The sequence below is a fragment of the Neltuma alba genome, unplaced genomic scaffold (assembly GCF_004799145.2).
Source record: "Neltuma alba isolate B1F8T4 unplaced genomic scaffold, ASM479914v2 tig00002899_pilon, whole genome shotgun sequence".
Lineage (NCBI taxonomy): Eukaryota > Viridiplantae > Streptophyta > Magnoliopsida > Fabales > Fabaceae > Neltuma > Neltuma alba.
In genome coordinates, this window is record NW_021633063.1 from 8,912 (window position 1) to 19,924 (window position 11,013).

At 36.3% G+C, this 11,013-nt stretch overlaps 1 protein-coding gene across 1 annotated transcript; it reads left to right on the forward strand.

Moving 5' to 3' along the window:
* Positions 1–1,133: 1,133 nt before the first annotated feature.
* On the forward strand, positions 1,134–10,764 carry LOC114739738 (ATP-dependent Clp protease ATP-binding subunit ClpA homolog, chloroplastic-like). Its single transcript, XM_028927818.1, has 9 exons — positions 1,134–1,437; positions 1,850–1,965; positions 2,290–3,201; positions 3,561–3,746; positions 3,880–4,092; positions 4,226–4,443; positions 4,792–4,867; positions 6,611–6,859; positions 9,622–10,764. Exons 1-9 carry the CDS (start codon positions 1,134–1,136, stop codon positions 10,762–10,764), a joined length of 3,417 nt encoding a protein of 1,138 aa, XP_028783651.1.
* Positions 10,765–11,013: the final 249 nt, after the last annotated feature.

Consider the following 11,013-nt stretch of genomic DNA (forward strand, 5'->3'; position numbering starts at 1 on the left):
TTTTCTTATATCATGCTATTGACCTGAAATATTTTTAAAGTTTATCAGGCCATTCATTATTTTTTAAATTGTGAAATAAAAAGATAAAATAGAATGTAACATCAAATTTATTCAAGAGGTTATATTACCTCTAATTCTAATTATAAGACTTCATTTATAGACTACAAATAAGGTTTTATAATTAGGACCGGAGGCAGTATTATTTATTAGCACATGCCAACATCTTTGTCGTGTCCTCTGTAAAAAATTGACTCTCATATTTATTTTACACTTATGTTTATTTTAAAATAGTGTTATAATAATTGAATGAGATCGTGGTATGGTGTTTTAGAGAGAGTCTAAGACAGCCTCTACAGTTTGAAACTTTTAGATAACACGGGTTGATATAAATTTTATATTTCTTTGCTTCTAAATATAAAACTTGTTTTATTGTATAATTTATACTACAAAATAAGTTTTATATTTAGAAACAGAAGGAATATTATATATTGATATATTAAATGAACCAACCCAATGACTAGTAAATCTATAATCAATAAATTATTTTTAGAAAAATTTTAAAAATTCTGAAATGCAACCAAGAATCAGTAAATTCAATGATAGCTTATAAGAGTGAACTAAATAAATCTTTACTCAATATTTCTACTTGTTCAAATATCTGCCACAATTTTACAAATAATGCTTCGTTGGGACAAGAACACGGTCTCTTTTGCCTCATGCGGCAAATTGTATGATTGCTGTACCTTGGGAAAGACGGTGAATTGATTTGATCATTACATGGTTGAAATATCATATTGGACAAAACTGCATTGATACAATGGGAATCTTTCAAAGAAATAAAAGGACAATACAGAATATCACAAAGCAACTACTAAGCAGAAGGCCATAGTACTAAGTTCTCCAACGGCCTATGCTGGTATTTGCATAAACGACAAAAACCAGAAAAAAAGACAATCACAAACAAGAACAATTTGATGAAAAATATGTCAAACTGATCATCCCAGGTCAAAGAAGGCTATGTTATTGACCAATCACAAGCCTCACCTACTTCAAGAGCCTATGATTAGCAGCTAATTTGTTTGATCGTAAGTTCACTGCTATGTGCTAAAGTCATCAATTAGACTCAAGGAAAAATGTTAGAGGGATTCACAGAGCCTGCAAAGAAAGTAATTATAGGCGCACAGCAAGAAGCTCACCTTCTGGGGCACAAGTATATCAGCACAGAGCATATTCTTTTGGCTCTTATCAGTGATGCAGGAGGTTTGGCTGCAAAAGCTCTTCAATCTGCAAAGTTAAATCTCAATGTCATGAGGGAACAAGCCGAGAAGATATTTGGAAGAGGGGGTGGTTCTAGCGGCTTTTCTTCCATGGAATTGCGATTCACTCATGGAGCACAGCTGGTTCTTAAGCTCACACAAGGAGAAGCACAAAGAGTGGGTGAGACTTTGATATTTTTAATTTTACGATCTACAGGTTAATTTATATAAAGGTGTTTCGCCAAGTCAATAAAGATTAATCTAGTTTGTGAGGGTCAAACTCACTTTAATTGTAAGGACGAGTTCAAATCTAGCTAATTATATAAAACTTCTTTAGTCAAGATACATTTAGTGAACTCCTGAAACTCAACTTATCAAAACTTTCTGCAAAGAGAGAGAGAGAGATATAATTGGCCAAACAAATTTTAAAGAGATGCATATAAAGTACATGGGCATGATTCGAGATTTTTAAAATCAAAATAGTTATTGAGCTGTTTAAACTACTAGTTCATGATTTCTTAGACCAATAGCAAGAAACTTTCATCAAGATGAGAGCGTTAATTACATTACTTTCTGACACAATTTTGTCGCAGGCCATTCTTTAGCTGATGATAGGGATCTGCTTCTGGGCTTGCTTAAAGGGTGTGATGGTGGCATAACTGGTTTGCTTCAAAATCAAGGTCTTGATGTAAACAATATTGGAGACCAGGCAAGCAACACTTTCATTTACCTGACTTTTTCGTTTAGTCCATCTAGCTTGGGTATGAACATTTCTCAGAAAACTAAAATTCTTGTTCACACTGTTTTCCTGGATATTAAGTATTCCACAATACTAATGCAATTTAGCCATACTTACACTACGTTTCCATCTCCCCATCTTATCTTGTTCCAAGCATATCTTTTCTTGATTACTGGAGTATTTAAATTCTAGAATCGAATTGTCTGGCCAAATATCTGTTTGTGAAAACTATAAAATGTATACACAAAACATCCCTAGTTTTATTTTCTGAAGGTTTCCTGCTTATTTAAGCAGGTAAGCAGGCATATGGAAGGTGAGAAGGAAAAAGCTTCTAGCTCGAATGATCAATGTGCACAAGGTAGTAATAAGAACATTCAGGAGCCTACTCTTAGTGTGCCTATAAAAATGATTGCTGGTGAGAAGGAAAAAGCCTCTAGCCCCAATGATCATTGCGCCGAAGATTGCAGTAACGAGATCAGTCAGAAAACAACACACAGTGTGCCCATAAAAATGATTGCTGATGAGAAGGAAAATCTTTCTAACCCAAATGATCAGTATGCAAAAGGTTGTACTAATGAGAACAGTCAGAAGCCAATTATCAGTGTGCCTATAAAGATGATTGCAGGTGACAAGGAAAAAACTTCTAGTAATGAGAATACTCGGAAGCCAACTCTTAGTGTGCCTACAAAGATGATTGTAGGTGAGAATGGAAAAACTTCTTGCTTGAAGGAGCAGTGTGATCAAGGTTGTAGTAATGAGAATAGTCAGAAACCAACTCTTAGTGTCCTAGTGAAGATGATTGCAAGTGAGAAGGAAAAAGCTTCTACTAATGAGCATAGCCAGAAGCCAACTCTTAGTGCGCCTATACAGATTATTGCAGGTGAGAAGGAAAACACTTCTAGCTCGAATGATCAGTGTGAACAAGGTTGTGGTCATGAGAATAGTCAAAAGCCAACTCTTAGCGTGCCTATAAAGATGATTACGGACGAGAAGAAAAAAACTTCTCGTTCAAATGATCAGTGTGCACAAGGTTGTAGTAATGAGAATACTCAGAAGCTAACTCGCAGCGTGCCTATAAAGATGATTAATATGATGCCAGCTTCTGAGAAGAAAGAAGTTGGTTCAAAAAAAGTTGTTAAGATTACGAATTACCCAACACCAATCCTAGATATGTTTGGAACCAATCTGACCAAATTGGCACAGGAGGTAAGTTTCTAAAATCTCATATTTAGGAAACTTTTCTGCCATATTTTCTGCATTAACTCTCTTATTTGTAGTAAATCCTGCACGGTTCAACTATTTAAGTTAGTGAAAGTGGAAATTTAAACTAATGATATGCATTAATAATGTCGGGTACAATAATTTATGCTTCTATATGAATAAAGAATAATTGTGTGCATGTTTTCCTGATAAGTCTATTGATGCAACTTAACTCCTGAGGAGAATCAATCCAGAAGCTAATTTATTGGGTGAAAGTGCTCCACACAATCCCAATGGCTGATTGTTGATTATGTGGAACATACCATTGCCAGAAGATTGCTAAATGAAATCTTACTTCATTATAGGGTAAGCTTTATCCTTTTGTGGGAAGGCAAGAGCAAGTGGAACGTGTAATTCAGATTTTCTGCAGACGGACAAAAAACAGTCCTTGTCTTGTTGGAGAGCCTGGAGTTGGGAAAACAGCCATCATAGAAGGCCTTGCTCAAAAAATTCTGAGTGGATCTGTTCCTGGAAAATTAAAGGGAAAGAAGGTTGTATGTGTGAAATCTCACAATTCTCTTTTATATAAAAAGTTTAAATGAGCTGGTTCCTACGGTTTCGTCAGGGTGGTGACATGAGGCATGAACAGTTAGCTTAACTGGCATGTTTTTCTTTGTTTAACAGGTAATTAAATTGGATGTGGCTCATCTTTTATATGAAACATCATGTCAGAAAACACCAGAAGAAAGAACAAGCTGTTTGATAAAGGAAATTGAAGAAAGTGGAGATGTTATTCTCTTTATAAAGCAGGTTCATTTCTTTTTTGAAGCAACAATCATAGGAACCCGCAAGTTTTCATATATTCTGAAACATGCACTCCAAAATGGTGCCATACAGGTTTGGACATAAGACATATTTCTTCTGATCCTTTATTTTGTGCAATAGCAGAGCCATTATTGTTTCTTTAAAACACATAACAGCTGCTACTTTGTTAGTTTATTGAAGTGAACTTCACTTTGTACATGAAAAGTTTATAGGCTCTGCAACTGTGGATGAGCATAGAAGGCACATTGAAAGTGATGCAGCCCTACAAAAAATATTTCAACCAGTTGATGTTGCTGAACCATCTGTTGAAGAAACTGTGAAGATCCTGAAAGGCCTTCGTGGAGTGTATGGGACTCACCACAACGTCCGATACACAGATGAAGCACTTGAGGCTGCTGCAAAGTTGTCCCAGAAGCACATATGGTACAATTAGCTTGGCTATGACTTAGTGGTCAAAATATCTTTTTGGTATTGTTTGAACCCAAGTATAAAAGATTTTTTCTTTTCTCTTGTTCGGCTAATTAATCATCTGAGAATAGAAAATAATTTGACCCCAGTGTGATTCTGACACCTTCGTTATAATTTTAGATCAGATATGTTTTACTTTGATTATATGTGCTACACAGTATATGTCTTTCGATTAGTAAGAATAAATTTATTGGAAGCATTCAGACCTGTTGTGTTGACTACATATTGCCCAAAAACATTGATGCTCAGTATTATCATACAGTTGTTTCTCTACTTTCTAACATATTTATATATAAATTCCAGTGGTAGACTCTTACCTGAAAAAGCAATTGACTTGATTGATGAGGCGGGATCATACGTTCAACATTTTCCAGCAAAGGTACGTAAGTTATCAGATGAAGCAGTAAACCTTGGAAAATAGTTTAGGCAAGTATAAACCTACTGAAGAAAGTTGTTACGAGCTTGACTGCTAGTGTTACCACAATATCTGACTGCACACGGTCTTGTTTGTTTCCTTGAGGAAAGAATTTTTGCTCAGAAAACTGTTTGGTGAATTCCCCCAGACAAGTTTCTTATTTTATTATATTAAAAAAAAATTTATCTAGATCTATTCATAGTCTATAGTAGATGAGCTTTGTGTTGAGTGGCTTTTAGTTTTAGGTCACCACTGACTTTTTGAACCCTAAAAGCTAATTTAAGTCCAAAATCATATTTGGCATTGCTTAGATTTATTCCAAATCATTTTTTTTAATACAAACTGAAATCCAAAAGTGAACAACGAACAAGTCAGTTTAGTTTCTTGTATTAACCTCCCTCTCAATACTAGACAAAGGTAGTTGATCCAGTATACAAAAATTGCTCTCCATGGTACGGGAGAACTTAACTAAATTTCCACAGTTAGAGAGATATTCCCTCTAAATATGTTCCACTCCCCTATGAATTAAAAGCCTAACGTCGAGGAAACTCGCTTGGCCGGATGGTTAAGTAAAAGGTTGCCAAGATGCGCACCCGCCTATCCGGTCTCGGTTTTGAGCCCTCACCCGGATTAGTCAGTTACCTACAGGTGCCGAATACCGGGTGAATTACACCCTAATTCAAAAAAGAAAAAAGAAAGCCTAACGTCATCTATGACATCCTTGTAAGGATGGTTTACATCGCATCCCTTATTAAAGAATCAACCTCAAAACAATCAGTATACACCATAATGCTCCTATAACCCCCAGACCAGCACAATTGAAGGCCTTGAATGATTCCAATCACTTCCGGAATAGCTAATGGAACCATAGTGAGTCTCACACCTCCATCCGTCAGCGTTATCCCTGATCCCTCCTCCACATCTGCCTTTGCCGTCCTGTAACAGAGCCACCCACCTCTTGTGACCAGAGAAATCGTGGGGATTGAAAATTCAATGGAGGCGGGGACTTCACTCCAGTAAGATCTTTTTCCTTACTCTTTTTGATTTTATCTATGAATCTGATTGCTTGGAATTGTAGAGGCGCTAGAGATTTGCTTCAAAGAAAAAATACTGATGTCATGATTTTGTGTGAAACTCGTGTGAGGTGAAGCAAAGCTGACAGAATGATCGGTAGACTTAGTTTCAATAATTGAATTAGATTGGAATGCGCTGATTATGCACAGGGTATATGGCATTTGTGCAATGAGGAAGACGTCTCTATTTAGTACTTTACTTCCACCATAAAACTCCTTCGTGTGTTACAATCAGATTCATATAATTTTTACAACGTTAATGATCCTCACAAGTCCGAAAATGACAGTAATGAGCTTATAACAATAGGCATAGAGAAAGCTAAAAATAGCTTTCTCATCTATTTTTGTGAAGAAAGAACCTTCTTCTCTTCTCGGCGTAGGCCATAAGCTGATCCCGGTTCACACCCTGAGCTAAGTATTCAAGCTCATACTTCCGCTGGACATGATATCGAAATTCAGTAGAAGCTTCAACGAATTGAGCCACAGTGGGATGGTCACCGATGCCAGCCTCGCCGGCATGGGTAGTACGGTATTCAGCCCAACACCTCTCATCAAATTCATAATACTTGGGAGGGTTGTAGGCGGAAAAGGGTAGGTAGAGTTGTTTATTCTCAGCCAATTCCTCCTTCATTAGGGCCCTTTGCTGCTTAAGTTGAAACTTCAACTTCTGGATTATCTCTTCATGGGGCGCACGGATCCGCTTCTCATTCAGCAGCAAATCATTCCTTTGAACGTCAAAGGCAGAAAACAGGACAGCCTGATCCTCGCTGAAAGCCGGCAGGTTCCGCCCGACGACAAGCTTCTCTTCAAGAGCAACATTAGCAATAGAATTCTGACCCAAAGAAGTAGGAATCCATTTGAGAAAACGCAGCCAGGATGGGAAGTTAATGGCATGCAACTGAGTCCACATCCGATTCCGGACCCCAGCAGTGAACATGAAAGCTAATTGATTCTCATCCTTCCCACTGAAGATACTGAGCAACTTGAGATACTGCTTCGAAGTCAAGCCCCTCATGACATACTGGGTCTCAGAGAATAGGCGGGCCGGCACATCGTGGGAAGCGAGGGCAGCGGCGATGTGAGCAATTTGATCCTTAACGGGATCGCCACGACCACCGGCAGGCGGAGAGCGGCCACCAATACGGCCAGAGCCACGACTTGTGGACGAACAGCAAGTGTCACAAGAAGCCATAACGGAAAGAAGAGAGGGGTAGGAAGTAGAAACACGAACACCTGTGAAACGAGAGAAGGAAAAAGGGGAAAAGAAACACAAGGAGAGGAGACCTTCAGAGAAAGAAAGCCCGGGAAAAAGTGGCCAGCTAGAAACACAAACACTGGCTAGGCTACATTTTAAAGCCGGTCCATTCGAAGGGCGTGCCTGGTTTGAGCGGGGAGGGAAAATATCTCTCCGCTCATTGGTTAGAAATTTCGGAGGCAGGGAGCCAAAATCTCACCACCCTTCTTTTACCACTTGGCTCCATTTTGACTAGGAGTCAAATTTTCTTACAATTTTATTCCTTATAATTTTTGAATATTCTATTAGGGCAAATTAATTTAAAATAATAATAAATAATTTTTGATTATTTTGCTCTCATAATTTTTGTAAAAAAAAATTCCTTACTCGTTTTGCATACAAAGGACAAATTAATTTAACAAAAAAATAAAAAATAAAATTTCTTAACTATTTTGCCCTCATAATTATTGTGATATTCCTTTTTAAAAAAATATTATTATATTAATTAGAAATAAAATACTCTTCCGATCTTTAATAAGAAAGTTAGATAAGTTAGTTAATTATAAGAAATATGACATATTTTTCCTAAAACATCATAATCATCTTTCTTAATATCCTTCCTCCCTCTTTTACTTGATTATGGTTGAGGGAGTATTCATAAGGATAATTTAGAAAAAATTGATAAACATGAGAAATAGGTCTTATATTTAGAACCAAAATCAATTCAACAATTAGGTCCTATATTAAGGACCAAAGGAGTATATCATGATATGATTTTTATGCACATGTTAAAAACATGTTGAGATGAAAATGAATTTTAATAAAGTATGCAATTTAAATTAAGATGTAAAGTAATACTACCTCCAGTCCTTAATATAAAATCTTAGTTGACTTTTATTTTGGTCCTAAATATAAGACCCCAATCCACTTTATGTCTCATATTTATGCATTTTTTTCCCAATATAGTCTTTCTAATAATGATAATTCTAGTCAATATATTTGATTAACAAGGGTATTTTAGAAAAAAAACACATATTTATTATAAATAGGGTTAAAGTGCTTCCAGCATCCTGAAATATTTTTTCAAGTACATCCAGTACCCTAAAATATTTTATGATGCATCCAGCACCCGAAAGTATTTTTTTTGGTGCATTTAACTTCTCAAAGTATTTTTTTAGCTACATCCAGCACCCAAAAATATGTTTTTGATGCACCTAGCATCAAGGCAAAAAAAATATTTTAGGGTACTGGGTGTCCCAAAATAAAAACTTCGTGGTGCTGGATGCACCACAAAATATTTTAGAGTGTTGGATGCACCTAAGAAAATATTTTGGGTGTTGGATACATATTAACCCTTACAAATAACTAACTTAACTTATTTTCTTAATCTCCTCAAATTAGTTAACTAGCTCTTACAATTAGGATTGGAAGTAGTATATATATAACATGTAAATAAAAAATAAAAAATAATACGTACAAATAGAACAGTAAATTAGTTATTATCTCGGTCAAAGAAATAGTTAATTATTATCATCATCTTCTCTCTTAGACCGAAAAAAGAATCATTAAAAATTCCTCTCTTCTCCTTCCTTCAGCAAAACCAAACGAGGTAACCCTCCCTCCATCTCCACACTTACCCTCCTCTCAAACCACACACATTCCAAAAGAAGAGAGTGGTCTCAGGACCAAAGGCAACCAACAGAGAGACTTTTTTTCTTTTGATAAAAGCCAACGCAAAAACTTAAATCTTTATAGGGTTAAAGTTCAATTTTGTTCCAAATTTTTTGTATAAGAGCTATGAGTATTCGGAAGTCTTTGTTGGACTAATATCATTCCAAAAGTGTTAAAAAGAAACAACATCATCTCTAACTATTACATTATTTTTTCAAAAAAAAAAAAGTTAAGAGTAATAATCTTTTATAACACTTCTAGGGTAATAGATTCAACATGAACTTATGGATACTCACAGCGTAAACTTCCAGGGCAGAGTTACATGTTAACCCATCTAGATAACATAGATCAATTAAAAAATTGTGCTAATTTTTTTTTTTTTAAATCTTAGAAAGTTTTTAAATTTTTTTTTAAAATCTTGTGACATTACAAAGGTCTCGTAACCGTCAAGCTCAAAGGTACCTTGTCAATTGAACCATTACATAACCATTTGCAAAACCTCCTCGGCACCAACGAGTACTCTATATCTGGTAAGATAGAACAAGCTTGCCCCTAAGTTCCTTTGTTCTTCATAGTCAATAAGCTTGTTCCTTAGCTACTTTACTACTTCAAATACCGTAGAGCAAATCACCGTTTTACAAATTACAAGCTAACTTTGTGTGTCACATTGAAAACTTCCAGTGAAAGAAAATTCACTTGTGTGTCACAATTTTGCTATATCATGAATTGTTTTGACACAGGACAAACGAAAGCTACGCAGTTTTTTCCCTGAAGTGACAAAATCTGATATTCAGCACATAGTGTCATCTTGGACAGGCATCCCAGTGAAAGATGTATCAAGAGAAGAGGGCGAGTGCCTCCTCAATTTGGAAGAAAAGCTTCAAAACTACGTTATTGGACAGAATGAGGCCATCAACATTATATGCCGAGCCATTCGACGTGCCAGACTAGGTCTCGGAGATATGACAAAGCCAATTGCTAGTTTCCTGCTCACTGGTCCCACTGGCGTAGGAAAGACCGAACTGGCAAAAGTACTGGCTGCAGAATATTTTGGTTCAGAAGATGCCATGATACGGGTGGATATGAGTGAGTACATGGACAGACACACGGCAGGCAGAATGGTTGGAGCTCCTCCAGGATATGTTGGCTTTAGTGAGGGTGGTCAATTAACTGAAGCTGTTAAGCATAGGCCTTATTCACTAATCCTTTTTGATGAGATTGACAAGGCACATTCTGATGTATTCAATATCATGCTTCAAATTCTTGATGATGGCAGACTCACAGATGGCCAGGGCCACACAGTGGACTTCAAGAACACACTCATCATAATGACTAGTAACATTGGTTATAATAACAGAATGATTGAAGCAGAGAGTATCTGTATAAAGAAGCTAGTAATGGAGGAAATCAAGCAGCATTTTAGACCAGAGTTTCTGAACAGATTGGATGAGATAATTTTGTTCAACCGACTAACAAAGATGGATGTGAAGCAGATTGCAGGTTTAATGTTGAGACAAGTTTCTGAGAGGATGAAGGGAAAAGGCATTGATTTTTCTGTGACACAAAAGTTCAGTGACCACGTAGTTGAGCATGGTTATGATCCAAGCTATGGTGCTAGGGCATTGAGAAGAACCATTTCAAGATTATTAGAGGATGCATTGGCAAAGAAGATGCTGACAAGAGAGATAAAGACAGGAGACTCAGTGGTTGTGGATGTTAGCTCTGAAGGAAATGTTGTGCTCAAACAGAAAAATGCTTTTGTGAGTCGTATCAATTTAAATAGGAATATTGTAGCTGTGGAAAAAAGAGGAAAAGAGGGTGAAGTCACTTGCAATTTGATGAGCAGGATGTTTGACCTGCTAGGGCATCAAAAAAGCCCATAGCTTGATCACAGTTACGCTATTTTTCTTCATTCTGTTTTGTTGCAAAGAGATTCTAATGGAAAATGGAAGACTCCTACTAGAAGTAGGAGAGCCTACAATGATTGGATTGGTTTTGTATTGTATTAGTCGTTTCTATTTTAAATTCTTAAGATTTAGATATCTTTTAAGAAAATTTTAGTTTGATTTAGGATTTATAGGATTTGTCCTATTATTCTATCTTATAAGAGCTATCTTCAGTTTAAAATTTAG

What these genes read in the sequence shown, in the direction of transcription:
- LOC114739738 (XM_028927818.1), top strand. Translation starts at nt 1,134, where the DNA reads ATGTTAGAGGGATTCACAGAGCCTGCAAAGAAAGTAATTATAGGCGCA. An exon ending in TCCAAAATGGTGCCATACAG is followed by an intron (nt 4,093 to 4,225) that starts GTTTGGACATAA and finishes GTACATGAAAAG; the next exon opens with TTTATAGGCTCTGCAACTGT. An exon ending in TTGTCCCAGAAGCACATATG is followed by an intron (nt 4,444 to 4,791) that starts GTACAATTAGCT and finishes TATAAATTCCAG; the next exon opens with TGGTAGACTCTTACCTGAAA.